Raw genomic sequence first — 16,042 nt, forward strand, 5'->3', positions numbered from 1 at the left:
CAGGGGGACTGGGCGTGGTATTTCCAGGCAGGACCTTTTAGCTATCCTTCAAATCACCCCAGCAATTGCCCTTTCACTGTGTCTGGACAGAGGTAGAACCTACTCAAGAGGCAAATGCTTACCTCTCCAGGCCTGTGGTTGCAGGTGGCCATGAGCACGCAGTCTTGGTACCCTTGATCTTCATCTTCCCTTCCTTGAGCACCTACTCTTTGCCCAGGGTGGATTTGCCCCAGGGGTGACATCTGTCTTTGGCCCTGGCCCTGTTTAGAAGGGCAGAACTCTAACCCAGCTCTTCACCCATTTAATACCCTGGAATCTTGGGCAAGTCATTCAGCCTCTCTGGGCCACAGTTTTGGCTCAGGGCATGTAGGTCGGGGCAGTACTTTGTCCCAGAGCACCACAGTGGTACAAAGCAGGGGTGGGTCTGCCTTGTCTTGGCGTTATGTATGTCCTGAGGGTGGAAGAGTGCATGGAGAGGAAAGGGTCTCTGGACTCCTACCGGAGTGGGATTGGTGGAAAATGATCTTGGGTCTTGAGAAAGGGGAGGAGGTCGGGGAGGAGCTGAGCTCTTGGAGGCCTTGAAAGGGCCCCACTAAGGGACCTAGAGTCAAGGGCTAATAGTTTCAATGACCTTTCCTTGACTTTTAGACGAAAACCTGCCCAGGGGCCGATCCGTAGCGAAGGCGGCTGGGGTAGTACACAGGACCTGCTGAAGCGTCCGCTGGCATTGTCCGTCTTCAGGCTTTGCGCAGCTGACACCCGGTCCACGCGACCACCCTCTGATCGCGCGGGGCTCCATCCACCACCCCGCCGAACCTGGATTTCTCCGCGAGGAATTGGTCGGCGGAGGAGGGAGCACGTAGGCGGGAAGGGAGTCAAATTCGGGAAGGCGGCAGGACCAGTTCCTTGCAATCCTTGAAGGCTTCCTGAACGAGGGGGCAATTCCAGGGTCACAGAGGTCGCGGGGCTGTCCACGGGCGTGGGCGTGGGCGTGGCCGCTGGACTCGGGAGTGGCGGCCGGGGAGGAGCCGTGCGCCCGGGGCGGGCGCTATCGGGCGTGGTTTAGGACCCGGCGCGGCCTCCCCGCGGCCGGGCGACTTTCCAGTCGGGCTGCTGGACCGCGGGCTGCCACAGTCCGCTCACCGGGCGCCAGCCAGCCGCTCCGCTCCGCTCGGCCCCCAGCGACGCGCGCCGGCCATGACGGGCGCACTGTTCAAGGCGAACTTCTGGGTAAGTGGGCGCCGCTCGGGGCCCTGTCCCGCGGCCGTGTGCCCTCTCTGGCCGGCCCCCTGCCCCCGGGCCCCAGCGGCGCGCGGCCCCCATCTCCCCGCCCAGCATCCCGAGACCCAGGCGAGGAGCGGCCGGTCCGGGGGGAGGCGCCGGTGTCCCCGAGGCTGCGCCAGGCGCGGATCTGGGGGGCCTGGGTGAGCCTCGCCGGCTGACAGCGGCAGGCAGCCCCCCCCCCCACCACCATCGGGGACCGTGTCCTCCAGGTCCGCGGGCACGGACGGTCTGTCCCAGCCCCGGCCCCATCGTGGGCTGCTGGGTGGAGAAGTCTGGCGCTGAGGCCTCACCGACCCGGTTTAGATCCTGCCTTGGGAGGCCCCGTTTCCTGAAGTTTTTGAGCTTCCCCTGGGGCTCTGCCCACCTGTAGGTCCATTGCAGGTATTGTCATGGTGGGCAAAATTAGGGCAGAGAGACCCGCCTTCCCCCTGCCTCATAGTGTGACACTCGGTTTTCAGATCTCAGCTCAAATGTCACCTCTTCAGGGAAGCCTTTCCTGATTGTGCCCAAGAGGCCCTATTGCTTAGCTCACGTGTCACCCATTCTGTTCCTTCGTAGCGTTTGCCAGTTTATGGTTTTGAACTGGAGGACTTTAAGCACACAGCACCTTGGGGCAGGCACCCTGGGGCCTTCAGGGCTACTGTCCCCCAACAAGCTGGTGGAGGATGTGTGCTCAGCTAAGAGTTGTTGACTGAGTAAGTGGGTCTGTAAAGCCGATGGGCCCGAGACAGGGTGAGAGCGGCAGCCTCCGTCCTCAGAGAGCTCCCAGCCACTGACCCCTGCTTGCAGGAGTGGGTAGAGGCATGGGCAGAGAGCAGTTCTGGGTTCCGAGTTAGAGGTGAAGGTCAGGGGAGAGAGAACTTTCTGTTTATACTCTTTTTCCCCTCTGGCCTTATACTTTCAGAAGGCATCTGAGATCCTGAGAGAGATTTTGCAAAGCTATCTTTCATCTCTAATTTCCTGTAACACTTTATGTCAAATAATAGAAACTATAATAGCTGACATTACTGTGCACAGTCTGTGACTAACACCGTCCTTTTTTTTTTTTATGATTTATTTTTTAGGGGCGCCTGGGTGGCTCAATCGGTTAAGCGTCTGCCTTCAGCTCAGGTCATGATCCTAGGGTCCTGGGATCGAGTCCCACATCGGGCTCCCTGCTCAGCAGGAGCCTGCTTCTCCCTCTGTCTGCCGCTCCCCCTGCTTGTGCTCTCTCTCTGACAAACAAATAAAATCTTAAAAAAAAAAAACGATTTGAGATAGAGAGAAAGAGAGAGAGTGCTCCCTTGGGGAGGGGAAGAGGGAAAGAATCTCATGCAGACTCCACGCTGAGCTGGGAGCCGACTGGGGGGGGGGGTTCAGTCTCAAGACCCTGAGATCATGACCCTGAGGTCATGACCTGAGCCGAAATCAAGAGTCAGATGCTTAATCAAGTGACTGAGCCACCCGGGTGCCCCAACTAACACTGTTCTAAATGCTTTACACGCACTACTCCTTTAAGCCTCACAACTACCGTATGAGGTAGCTTGCTTACTATCATTTTACAGATGAGGAAACTGTGTGGCAGAGAGGTTAAGCAACATTCCCACGCTGCTGGGGCTGTGAAATAGTGGAGCAGGACTCTGCATGGACCAAAGGCTCCGTGAATGTCTTGATGAGGCTGGTGCTCAGCGAGATTCTCCCAGCACCGCTCTCTGCATGGCTCCTTTGGTACCACCAGAGGTAGACGCTGGGTCCTCATTTGACCCATCATTTCTCCTGCAGCTCCAATCAGGAGCTCACGGAGGGTAGGCACTGGGTGTACCCAGCGCTGCCATGGTGCCCTGCATATGAATGCTCAGGAATCAGGCAGACGGGACAGTCATCCAGGCTTGGGGGCAAAGGGGCAGAAAGGAACCTGCTGGAGACCTCAGCAGTATGTCTGATGCCTCACCCACTCAGGGGGTAGGGGAGGCAAGGCTGTGGTTAGCACAGGGGAATAGCTTTCATGTTTCGTGTTTCAAGTTTCAAGGGCAAGAAGGTTGTGATTGGATATGGTAGAAAACTTTGGAAACACAAGTGGGTACCAGTCGACTGAATTTATTAAATAGTTATGAAATACCTTTTCTGTACAAGGATTTCTTTCTTTTTTTTTAAGATTTATTTATTCATTTGAGAGAGAAAGAGCATGAGCAGGGGGAGGGGTAGTGGGAGAGGGAGAAGCAGACTCCCCACCCAGCGGGGAGCCCAAATCAGGGCTCGATCCCAGGACCCTGGGATCATGACCTGAGCCGAAGTCAGACGCTTAACTGACTGAGCCACCCAGGCGCCCCTCTATATGAGGATTTCTAATTGAGGTGCCATTTGCAGGGTAAGGCACCACCTTGGTTAGAAGGTATATTCCCATGCGGAAGCAAGGTAGGGAGGGCAGGCTTTGGCCTCAAGTTTGTGGAGGAGGAAGGGGTGGGGGTAAGGGGAGTCCAGCAGAGGCCAAGGAAACTGGGCCAGGAGTAGGGGTCTGTTCCAGCATGGAGGCCATAGGGAGAGGAAAGGAGGAGATCAGGGAGGACTGGCAGAGGGCAGAGGAGGTCAAAGCCACAGGGCAAGGCAACCAGTTGAAGGTGAACACTAGAGAGGAAAGGAGGGCTCAGAGGAGGCTCCCTGTAATGTGAACTGGGGAATGAGGTAAGGGCCCCAGAAATAAGGAAGTCGGGAGGAGGAACTGGTTTGTGGGGAGAGACGGAGGGGGAGGAGGGAGAGGAAAGAGGCAATTTTAACAGTAGTTAACCACAGGGGTAGCAATGGTGAGGACCACGGCCAGCAGCATCCTGAAGCCCCCCCCCCCCCCCCTTGCCCCCCCCCCCCCCACACCATGCCAGGATTGGCGGGTATGGGAGGTTGTGGGAGGGGGTGCGTCCTGGGGAGGAGACAAGGCGCCAGGCAGCAGGATTTGAAAGTACTTTCATGGCTCAACAACCAGTGTAAACATGTCAGGGAATATTCTCTGGGGTCTAGTGGTCAACATTCTGATGAGAATGGGCATGTTCAGGGTGGTATGGTAGCAGACCAGTGCTCAGCATTCTGGCTTTGAGGGGCGGTCTGGAGGACAGGGCCCTGGCCCCTTGTGAAGGGCGTCCAGGCGAGGGAATATAGAGAACTGCATGAAGTACAGAAAGGCATCAGTTACCAGTGGAGGCTCTGAGGCGGACTGGCCGGGTTTGAATCCCGGTTGTGCCCCTTAGTAGCTATGTGACTTCGGATGGCACGGTACTTCAACCTCCCTCCTCCCACCCCACCACCAAGCCTCAGTTGTTCTTCCTCATTTCCATAAAAATGGGACGTTAGCAGTGTCCACTGCCTCAGAGTTTAGTTCGGTGCCGGGCACGGCCCATCGTGATCACCTGTGCTGTCAGCTCTCTTACCATCAGCACAGAGGTGACAATTAAAGGCAGTGGGTGACAGTCCCTCAAGGAGAGGGAAAGAAAAGATATGAGGTCCCCAAGGAAGCCCTCCTGAAGAATACCTTTGTGAATGCAGGAGGAGAGAGGGGACAGACAAATAAAGGCAGAGATGCAGGGATACAACCAGGAAAGGACCGGCACACGCCCAAGAGAGGAATGTTCCGTGGAAGTGGAAAGCCCATGGCCAAATTAAGTAGATACTCCAGAAAAGGTCTGAGTCAGCACAGTCTTTGTACATAATCTTATTCAAATGCCCCATGGAAATATTTATTTATATATATATATTTATTTTTTATTTTATTTATTAGAGAGAGAGAGAACGAGCGGGGGGGAGAGGGGCAGACGGAGAAGCAGGCTTCCTGCAGAGCAGGGAGCCCAGCGTGGGGCTCCACCCCAGGACCCTGGGATCATGACCTGAGCCGAAGGCAGACACTTAACGACTGAGCCACCCAGGCACCCCTAGTGGGATCTATTTTTAAAATAATTATCAAAATCCTTTTCTCTTGTTTTATTTTCTTACAAATTTAATGAGAGGCATGGGGCCTATCTTTAAGGAAAATAAAAAATCCCTGCTTTTCTCAACATCATTATGCAGAGACTCATACTCTTTCTGGTAGTTACCACCACTTTACAAAATAATAGGATTACACTGCCTTTTCTTGATAGAGCAGTTTTAAAATTATCTATTGACATACTGCTGTATTTGAGGATTTAGCTCTTTCATTTTTTAAACAATTTTTTAAAAAGATTTTATTTATTTAGGGGTGCCTGGGTGGCTCAGTTGGTTAAGCGTCTGCCTTCGGCTCAGGGCATGATCCCAGGGTCCTGGGATCGAATCCCACATCGGGCTCCCTGCTCGGCAGGGAGTCTGCTTCTCCCTCTGCCACTCCTCTGCTTGTGCTCACTCTCTCTCTCTCTCTCAAATAAATAAATAAAATCTTTTTTTTTTTTTATTTGAGAGAGAGAAAGAGAGAGAGAGCACAAGCCAAGGGGAAAGGCAGAGGGAGAAGCAGACTCCCTGCCGAGCAGAGAGCCCGATGCAGGGCTCGATCCCAATCATGACCTGAGCGAAGGAGATGCTTAACTGACTGAGCCACCCAGGCACCCCAATACTAGGTATTTTCAGTACCAGTGTTCATATAGCTGCCGTGAACCTTACAACCTCCCAACAAGGGCTTCATCACTTGCCTCAGAGTCACGGGCTTCCTGTTTCCCAAACAGTATGCGTGTGAGCAAAGTAGGAGAATCAGACTTCTCAAAGACACAGTAGACTGGTGGCTTGTTTGTTTAAGACTACTTTCTGGAATTAGCTCTACCTTATATTGCATTTTAGGCTGAAGGTTAGCCAAAGGTCAATAGGAGGTTTCAACATATCTGATACAGATTTTTTCTTCGTGAGAACAGGAAGGCTTTTCCCCAGTGGGCCCTAATACCCCTGTCTTAAACTCCTTGTACTATTTGTTTTTTTTTTTTAAAGATTTTATTTATTTATTTGAGAGAGAGAATGAGATACAGAGAGCATGAGGGGGGGAGGGTCAGAGGGAGAAGCAGACTCCCCGCCGAGCAGGGAGCCCAATGTGGGACTCGATCCCGGGACTCCAGGATCATGACCTGAGCCGAAGGCAGTCGCTTAACCAACTGAGCCATCCAGGCGCCCCACTCCTTGTACTATTTGTATGTGTAAGGAGGCTCAGGACAGCACAGGGCAATCTTAAGCCCCAGTGTACAAATCCATAATATTCATCATTTTCTATCTTTGGGAACTAATACCTAGCCTCAAAACTCACTGTTCAAGTATGGCTATTTCATTAGCATTGACCAGGTCACATGGGATTGCATTCATAGATTAGAAAGCAGTTGAGGACTTATTTTCTTTTTTTTAAAAATTAATTAATTATTTATTTTTAAAGATTTTATTTATTTATTTGACAGAGAGACACAGCGAGAGAGGGAAAACAAGCAGGGGGAGTGGGAGAGGGAGAAGCAGACTTCCCGCTGGGCAGGGAGCCCGATGCGGGGCTCGATCCCAGGACCCTGAGATCATGACCTGAGCCAAAGGCAGACGCTTAACGACTGAGCCACCCAGGTGCCCCGAAGACTTCTTTTTTTTAAACAGAAATGATCACAGCTAACTATTTTTGAAAGTAAAACAAAAGAGTATTCTTAGATATTTAAATGCTCTATTTACCCACTATTCTTAAAAAAAAAAAAAGGCTGTAATGATCTTAAATATTTTTTTTTTCACAGATGACTGTTCATTCTTTACACATATTCCTGTTTATGGGGGAGGATTACAGTTTCAAGTACTTTTATAAACCCTCAAGCATAATACCAAAGCTTCCACCTACCTCAATGACAGCACTGTTTTCACAACTGTATTTTAGCAGTGAGAGGAAAAAAAAGAACATAGGAAGTTGTAATGGTAGCAGAAGGCTGGCCCCTACCTCATACCCACAAAGTTCACAATATGAACCACAGCCACACAAAACTACTTGTTCCACCCCAAGGGGCTTGGGGGGGGAGGGAGATGTTCCCTTGGCCCCACCCCCAGGACTTTGCATTAACCTCTGTTCCTGCTTCTAGGTCTTGGCTAGGAGACTTCCTGGAAGTCTGTTGCATGTTTCTAGCAGTATACTTATCACCCTGTATTGAGTCACCTGTTTCTTTGCCTGTCTTCCTTACTAGGCTATGGTCACCTTCCATCTCATTCACCTCTGTGTCCCTAGAGCTTGACACAGTTCTGAGAACAGAGTATGTGCTCAATAAATGTTTAACATGTGAAGAAATGAACATGGATGTCTCACCTACTTGATGTAAAAAGAGGCACCCACTGCCCTTCACCCCTATACACGCTTTATATATACATAATATTCAGGGTCCATGCAACTGAATTCCACATGGTTAGCTTGTGTGTTACTTTTTTTTTTTTTTTACCTAATGCCATATTTTATGTACTGTGGCAAAATACATATCACTTAAAATTTGCCATCTAATCTTTTTCAAGTGTACAGTTCAGTGGTGTTAAATGCATTCGCCTTGTGCAATGATCCCCACCATCCATCTTCATACCTCTTTTCAGTCTATAAACTGAAAGTCTATGCCCATCAAACAGTGACTCCCCATTCTCCGTTACCCCAGCCCCTGGCCACTATCATATTTCTGTCTCTATGATTTTGACTGCTCTAAGTACCTCATATAAGGTTTAAGATTTTATTTCTTTATTTGAGAGAGAGAGAGAGAGATCATGAGCAGGGGGGAGGGGTAGAGGGAGAAGCAGACTCCCTGCTCCCATAAGTACCTCATACAACACTTTGTTGCTATCTGTTTTGTTTTTTTTTAATAGTAGCCATCCTAAGGGTACCAGATGGTATTGTAGCTTCATTTTGCATTTCCCTAGTGGTTAGTGAAGTGGAGCATCTTTTCGTGGGCTTGTTGGCCATTCGTATATCTTTGGAGAAATGTCTGTTCAAGTCCTCTGCCCACTTTTGAATCAGACTGTTTATTTTTTTGCTGTTAAGAGTTATCTGTATATATTCTGCATATGAACCCTTTATCAGATTTTATTTATTTATTTGACAGAGAGAGACAGCGAGAGAGGGAACACAAGCAGGGGGAGTGGGAGAGGGAACAGCAGGCTTCCCACCGAGCAGGGAGCCCGATGCGGGGCTCGATCCCAGGACCCTGGGATCATGACCTGAGCCGAAGGCAGACGCTTAACGACTGAGCCACCCAGGCGCCCCTATCAGAGACTCTTTTTAAAAAATGCTCCAGCATTCCAAGTATGTTTAAAAATCCTCTTCGCGCCCATCCTCCTGTGGAAACCCCCATTTTGGAGCCCTCTATCCTCTGTTTCCATCAGGCCTTCTGCACAACTGGCACCCTGGGCTTCCCTTCAGTGCTCTCTTGGGTTGGAGCCACTGTTTTCTAGAGCCTAGGTCACTTAGAGAGCTCTCAAAAACATAAATAAGTTCATATCTTTCCCCTGCTTGAATTCCTCCAGTGGCCTCTCGTGGCACTTGGAGTCTAAAAGTCTGACCATGGCTTACACGGCTCTGCCCAACCTAGCCCAGTCTGCCTCTCTGCCCTGATCACTTACCTTCTCTTGCTCACCTACTCTAGTGCGGCACTCGTAGGTCAGTTACCAAATGATGATCATGGTTTCCACCTAGCCAATTTGCTTGACCCTGCTTGCCTGTTCCTATGGCATCCTGCACCCATAAGACAATCCACAATACTGTACTTACCTCTTTAATGTCTAATTCCCATGACTGTGAGCCCCATGAGGTGCATCTGACTTGTTCAGCACCATGTCCCCCACACCTAGCATGGTGCCTGGCATGTGGCAGTCACTCAGCAAATATCAGAGTGAGCAAATGAACAAAGGAAAGAGCAATGAGAGATACATGTGGCAGTGAACAGAGGCTACTCATCCAAGTCAGTGCTCTGTCTTCACATTTGCTTTAGGCGAAAGTGTCCTTCTGGGCTTCTAAAGAGCCTGTTCTACTGTGACTGGCTGGTCATCTTGTGCTTGGGAGAATGATATCGTCAAGGATGGGCTCTGGCTCTGCTGGGACCCCCATGCCCAGGGAGGGGCACAGCACCCACATACAGAGCAGAGTCCACACTCTAAGTGCTGACCACCTGATGAGAGTCCGTGTGACCAATAGAGAAAACACAACACTGGTTAGAAAAAGGCGAAAGATTTATGCGATCTGAAGAGAAACCAGAGTATGCACAACACTGGTTAGAGAGAGGAGCGATCTTCCCTGGTCATCACGCCATCTCAGACAGTTCAGCTCAATAACTATCTGCAAAGTCCTGAGTAGCGGCCCTTTGGTAGCTGCCGTGGGTCACAGGGAAACATGAGACATCTCACTTTTTCGAGACTATTATCTACCCAATGAGATGAATCTCACATGCTATTTAAAACTAACAGTTTTTAATATTAACATAACAAAGTCAAGGAAATTAAAAATATATTGTTAGTAATTTGGTACCTTTCCCAATTCTTTCCTGCACACATAATTGTAATCATAGTGTATGTACTGTTTTGTATTCTACTATTTCCATATAATAAATAAAATATGAATACAATAATAAAGTATCATAAGTATATTTTACCTATTGTTGTCTACTTTTCCTAACAATCATTTAAGAAATACTATCTTCATTCATTTAGGGCATTGAAAAATTGGCTTCTTTATTTTTTTTTTTAAAGATTTTATTCATTTATTTGAGAGAGAAAGAATGAGAGACAGAGAGCATGAGAGGGAAGAGGATCAGAGGGAGAAGCAGACTCCCCGCTGAGCAGGGAGCCTGATGCGGGACTCGATCCTGGGGCTCCAGGATCATGACCTGAGCTGAAGGCAGTCGCCCAACCAACTGAGCCACCCAAGCGCCCCGAAAAATTGGCTTCTTTAAGTACCTGTTTATGGAGACTCACGAAGGAACTTGTCACTGTCCAGCTGTTTTACTATGTTTTTCTGATGAGATCACTTTCTCCTTCCACGGTGATGACATCATACCTTTTCCACGCTGCTCAGACCTCCACTTTCTTCCCATATGCTCACTCTGTTTTGATGATCGTTCTTCCTACTCCATTAAGAAGCCAGACACCAGGGACACCTGGGTGGCTCAGTCAGTTAAGCGTCTGCCTTCCGCTCAGGTCATGATCCCGGGGTCCTGGGATTGAGCCCTGCATCGGGCCCCCTGCTCGGTGGGGAGCCTGCTTCTTCCTCTGCCTGCCGCTCCCCCTGCTTGTGCTCTCTCTCTCTCACTTTCTGACAAATAAATAAAATAAAATCTTAAAAAAAGAAAAAAAGAAGCCAGGCACCAGCTGGTGAAAGCTCATTTACCTTCTGTCTAAATAAGATTAGGTTCGGTTATAAGTAACAGAATACCCCAAACAACAGTGGCCTAGACAAGGATAGTGTTTATTTCTATCTCACATACATGAAGTCCCCAGCCGGTCATTCCAGAGCTGACATGGCCACCCATATGTCAGGATCCACACTCCTGCCTGCTTAGTCCAGCTGTACCTGATTCAATGCCTGGTACATAACAGATTTGATGTAGGCAGGCCGGGTCCAAGGTCACCCAGGAGCAGCCGAGAGGGTCATTGGCTTTGTGCAGGATAGAAATCGAACACGAGGGGTGCCTGGCTGGCTCAGTCAGAAGAGCATGCAACTCTTGATCTCAGGGTTGTGGCTTCAAGCCCCATGTTGGGTGTAAAGATTACTAAAAAAAATAAACTTTAGAAAAACAAAATAAAACAAAAAGAAATCAAACATGAGCCAGGAGGAAGTGAAAGCAGAGCTTATTGAGTAGCGTAAGTGATGGCGTATCACAGATGGAGTGTCTGGGAGACTCGGGAAGGGAAGGAGAGTGAGTCTCTCTGTTGCTTGGGGTTAGGGGTTTATATTGGAAAGGGATCCAGGGTAGGGTCCACTTCAAGGCGATGTCTGGTGAATAGTAGGTGTTATTTCATAGGTCACTGAAGGTGGGGTATTGATGTCAGCATCGGCCGAGGTTTGTTTGAAGCCAGTGTCCTGGGACATATTTGGGATTCAGTTCTTCTTAGATGTTATCAGGTGTTTGGGGGCTTAGGACGAGACTCAGAATGATTCACTTTCCTGCCTCGCTCCTGGAGTGGGAACAGGGCTCCTTGGTTGATTCAGATGCAAGGTGAAATATAGAACGTGAGTAAACGGGACCTAGCTGGGAAACAGAGGAGATGGAGTCTTTCTAAAAATGAGCCCCCCAGTTTCCCCATCTCAGATTCACAGGACTGTCTGTTGAATGACTGAAAAGAGCATTCATTTACAGTAGTACATTTAAAAAATGTTGGCATATATATAAAGTGAGTTCCTAGAAGGCAGACGTATTCTCAGTGTTCCCAATAATATCCGAAGGGACCAGTTTCACTACATCCAACATGGCTGGTGTGGTTTCTTCCCGGCCCATTTAATAAGCAAAAACAGGTGCCTCATTAAACTTAACATTTGCGTTCTTGTCACCAGGGAGAGTGAACATTTGTTTATTTTCTGGTTCTGTTTCCTCTTTTACACATGGTTTTGTTTCTTTCCTTGTGCTACTTACGAATCCACATGAGTTTTAAAAAATTATAAGGATATTCTTTGCCATTTACTACAAATATTTGTTTTTTTGTTTTTTTTTTATTTTTTATTTTTTAAAAAGATTTTATTTATTTATTTGAGAGAGAGAATGAGAGACAGAGAGCATGAGAGGGAGGAGGGTCAGAGGGAGAAGCAGACTCCCTGCCGAGCAGGGAGCCCGATGCGGGACTCAATCCCGGGACTCTGGGATCATGACCTGAGCCGAAGGCAGTCGCTTAACCAACTGAGCCACCCAGGTGCCCACTACAAATATTTGAATGCACATTCTTGTATCTACATATGTGTGTACACATACATGTGTTGTGTATGTAATTCATGTGTTCTGGCATCCAGCAAATACAGCGTGCGATAGTGAAGGGCAGTCCTCAGGTACTCGGGCTTCTGTATTGGACGTTCCTGGGTTGCAATCCCAGCTCTGCTCCCTTTAAGCTGAAGTATGTGCCCTTGTTCAAATTACTCCGCTTTCCTAGGCTTGGTGTCCTCATCTGTAACATGATAATCGTACTTAAACTGTGTATGCATTTACAGTTCAGTGTGTTGGGCTAACCTTTTGTGATTCCATCTATTACACACCAAAGTTTAAAAACTTCTCCCCACGCTGGAAGCTTGATAAACATTCAATTACTTTTTTTGAGCTTTTCTATGGTTAAAGTTTTACTCAATATTGAATTGTCTTTCTGAATGAGTCCCAGGTGTTCTGACATTTGCAGAAGCCGGAGATCTGGGTGGACCCCTAAAGTCAGGAGAAGAATGACCCCTGCCCTCAGTGGGCCTGTGCTCTTGTTAGGGGGCAAACACACATGTATGACCCTGGTCGGAAATAGGCTGGCCTACTCTCCTCACGCTAAAAGGCGTAGCTTAGCAGAGTAGGATTATGGGGCAGTCCCAGCTGGGTGTGGGTGCAATGGAGCACCAGTCCCTAAAAAGTGCTAAGATAGCACTGGGCATGTGATAAGTTGGGGAAATCTGTGTTTCCAGAACACCTCAAGGGAGGGTAAACCTTGGCATGGGGCTGGAAAGAATACTTGAATAAGCTGCTCAGGATAGGGGACTTAGAGTCCACACCTACCGGCAGGTCCTGTCTTGAATGAAAAGAGTTAATAGTTTGATGCCCTCCTAGGGGCCAGAGCCTGGTTTTGGGCTTAGTTGTGCTGGGTAATGGATGCAAGCCGTAACACTGGGGAAACACTGGGGAAACACTGGTCTTTCCACTCTTGTCTTGCAGTGCTGATTTGATTCTACTCCAATTTGAACACGAGTTTTTCTGTTTGAAGAATAGCTGCTTGAAGTGACAGGTTATAAATGGCCACAAATGTCCAAAACCCTAGAAATACAGTTCCTTCACTGCTCCAGGCCTTGGTTGCCCAGCCTCTTGGATCCTCTCTGAGGATATAGTCCCTTTTATCAAACACAGACACTAAGCTTTCTCCACCCCGAGACAGTCAGGTCCTGAACAAGGGGTCCAAAAAGACCTTAGCTCTCTGGAATAAAAAGTATTTCCTTAGGCCTTTGTTGGCACTTCTGCTAACGGCCAGATCTGGAGATCTGGAAAGCTGACCAGTCCTGTGGGTTGTCCCCAGTTCAGCGTTCTTTGTCCACCTGTCCCATGTTAGCACCCTCCTGACCTGTTTCATCAGGATTCCCATGGAATTCCTGCCAGAAGAGTGGTCGGCTTTGATTCTGACCAGCCATTGCTCAGGGCCACCGTGGTCTTGGTCAGCAGGCTTCTCCCTGGCTGACCCCAGCTGGTATGGCCCTTTCCTGGGCAACGTAGGTGGAGAGTTTGTATACGAGAGACTGTGGTGTTCCTGGCAGGTATCCTTAGCTCTGAAACAAAGGGAGCAAACAAGACAAAGGTATGTCAGTCAAGGCACCTGCCATTGAGCATCGTGGCCCCTTCTGCAGAAACTAAACAGCAAGGCCACAGGGCCCAAGGGCTCGGCAAGCCAGAAGTCTGTCCGCTCTCCAGGGCAAAGAAATGAGTCCTGTGGACGGGGTTTCAGATAGGGAAGCTGGAAGCCTGGGAAGACCAGGGGGCCCAAGAGAGGCTGAGAGTACAAGACTGCAGCTATTCAGATGGAATTGTGGTTGGGTTGGGTGAGAACAGGAAGTGGGGAGGGAGAGGCCACCAGCTCAGGGCAGCCGCAGTCCTCCCACCCATGGCCACATATCATTTGGGGTCTATACCCCACTCTACCTCAGATGAAGTGGGGGACTTGCCCAAAGCCACCCAGCTAACCACTCGGGGCCCAAGCTTCCTGTTTTGCAATGAGGACGATACTATCTGCTCAGCCTAGAACTAGGACCGTTCTGTGTTTCAAATGATAAAATAGAGCATAGTCATGTTAAAGGGGTACAGCTGTCAGTATGCGTTCGCATGCCAATATGGGAGTGGTTCTTGTGCACTTAAGTTAATTTTTTAAAATTGAGAAAATGACTGAAAACGATGAGTGGAAATAACTTTAAAAAACATAAGGGATTGTTAGAACAAGTGAAATATAGTCCCCGATCCGGAAAGGTATTTATAATATATTAAGTTAAAAAAAAGTTACTACCAATTTGTAGAATAAGACCTCCTCATTTATATTTAAAAAAATATGAAGACATAGTCACATGTCTATAGGAAAATATCTGGGGCTTGTGCAGCAAAATGTTAACTATTGTTTTTTCTGGGATTTCATGTGATATGAAAAACGTAATTATTTCCTTTTTGCTTATCTGTACTTTTCCATTTTTCTACAATAAAATAAGTATAACTTTGAAAATAATTCAAAGGGCTTAAAAAAGTATTAAAAGAAGAACAAGTACAGCTAGCGCGGCTCAGTCGGTTAAGCATCCGACTCTTGATTTTGGCTCAGGTCTTGATCTCAGGGTCACGAGTTCAAGCCCCATGTTGGGCTCCATACTGGGCTGGAGCCTACTTAAAAAAAAAAAAGTTCCAAACTCAGAGGGACATGACCAGCCTGCAGGGAAGGAACCTGGACACCTGTTTGTGCCAAGGCGAGGTTTTCCCCCTTAGGGCATGAGGGCCCCCTCCTAGCTGGGTGGGAATTAGAGTGCAGGAGACCTCCTCCCACTCCCACATACACCAGTGAAAGGACCAGCCTCTTCACAGTGACCTCTCCAGCTAGACCTCTCCTTACCACCTGCCCTGTAAGCAGAGAGAATCACTTGTGGGTATGATGGGCCATTTATTTTTAATTTTTACTGGTACTTTTAAAAAAGTAGGAATGTAACACATGCTCATTGCAAGATAGGAAAACCACTACAGGTGCGTATCGGTTGACCCTTGAGCAACAAGGGTTTGAACTATGCAGGTCCACTTACACACGGAGTTTTTATAGTGCAGTACTGTAAATGTATTCTCTCTTCCTTATGATTTTCTTTTTTTTCTTATGACTTTCTTAATGACATTTTCTTTTCTCCAGCTTACTTTATTGTAAGAATACAGTCTATATAATACATATACAAAATATGTGTTAAGTGACTGTTTATGTTCTTGGTAAGACTTCAGGTCAACAGTAGGCTATTAGTCATTAAAATTGGGGGGAATCAAAAGTTATACTTGGATTTTCAACTGTGTGGGGTGGGGGGATGAGGCAGTTGGGGGGTGAGGGATCTCATCACCCCCAACCCCCTTGTTGTTTAAGGTCCACTGTGTAGTAAAAAAAACAACAAAAAACAGGACTATCAAAGTCCCTCCTTCAGCACCTCAGATCCCAACTTCCAGGGGTAAATTATTGAGTTACTTTCTAGAGGATTTTCCAGGTGTACCTGTTCCTATACACAGGTACTTATATAGCTTGTCCACATTCCTGTTGAAGAAGCACGTTAATGATTATGGTAGAGAACAGCGAGTCATAAAGCTGTCCCTCCCTCCAACTCAACATTAAAAGCACATAAATGGAAGTGATCTTTGTCTTTCAAGATTATCTGTGGTTTGGTTTTCTTTTTTGCTAATATGTTCGTTGTAGAATAATCAGATATTCTGTAAATCAAAAAGTTTAAGTGCCCCTTTCCAAGATAAGTAGTGGTTAAGTCATTTGCACCTTAATATGACCAATGGAGGTCCTTGATGGAGGGAGGGAGGAAGGCAGGGCCAGAACTCTAGTAAGACGCTTGGGCATAGAATTTAAAGGAGTGCACCCCAAAAGTCCAGAAAACCCTCAGTAATCAAGATAAATA

General features: G+C 48.0%; 1 protein-coding gene across 1 annotated transcript in view; it reads left to right on the forward strand.

Moving 5' to 3' along the window:
* The first annotated feature begins 1,109 nt into the window (after nt 1–1,109).
* The window catches only part of PSTPIP2 (proline-serine-threonine phosphatase interacting protein 2), a 69,779-nt gene continuing 54,846 nt past the window's right edge, over nt 1,110–16,042 (forward strand). Inside the window, exon 1 of the mRNA XM_032422812.1 lies at nt 1,110–1,230. Coding sequence (XP_032278703.1) covers nt 1,198–1,230 — 33 coding nt within the window. The 5' untranslated portion in view covers nt 1,110–1,197. The remainder of the gene's footprint in view (nt 1,231–16,042) is intronic.

This window comes from Phoca vitulina, unplaced genomic scaffold (genome assembly GCF_004348235.1).
Source record: "Phoca vitulina isolate PV1807 unplaced genomic scaffold, GSC_HSeal_1.0 scaffold27, whole genome shotgun sequence".
NCBI lineage: Eukaryota > Metazoa > Chordata > Mammalia > Carnivora > Phocidae > Phoca > Phoca vitulina.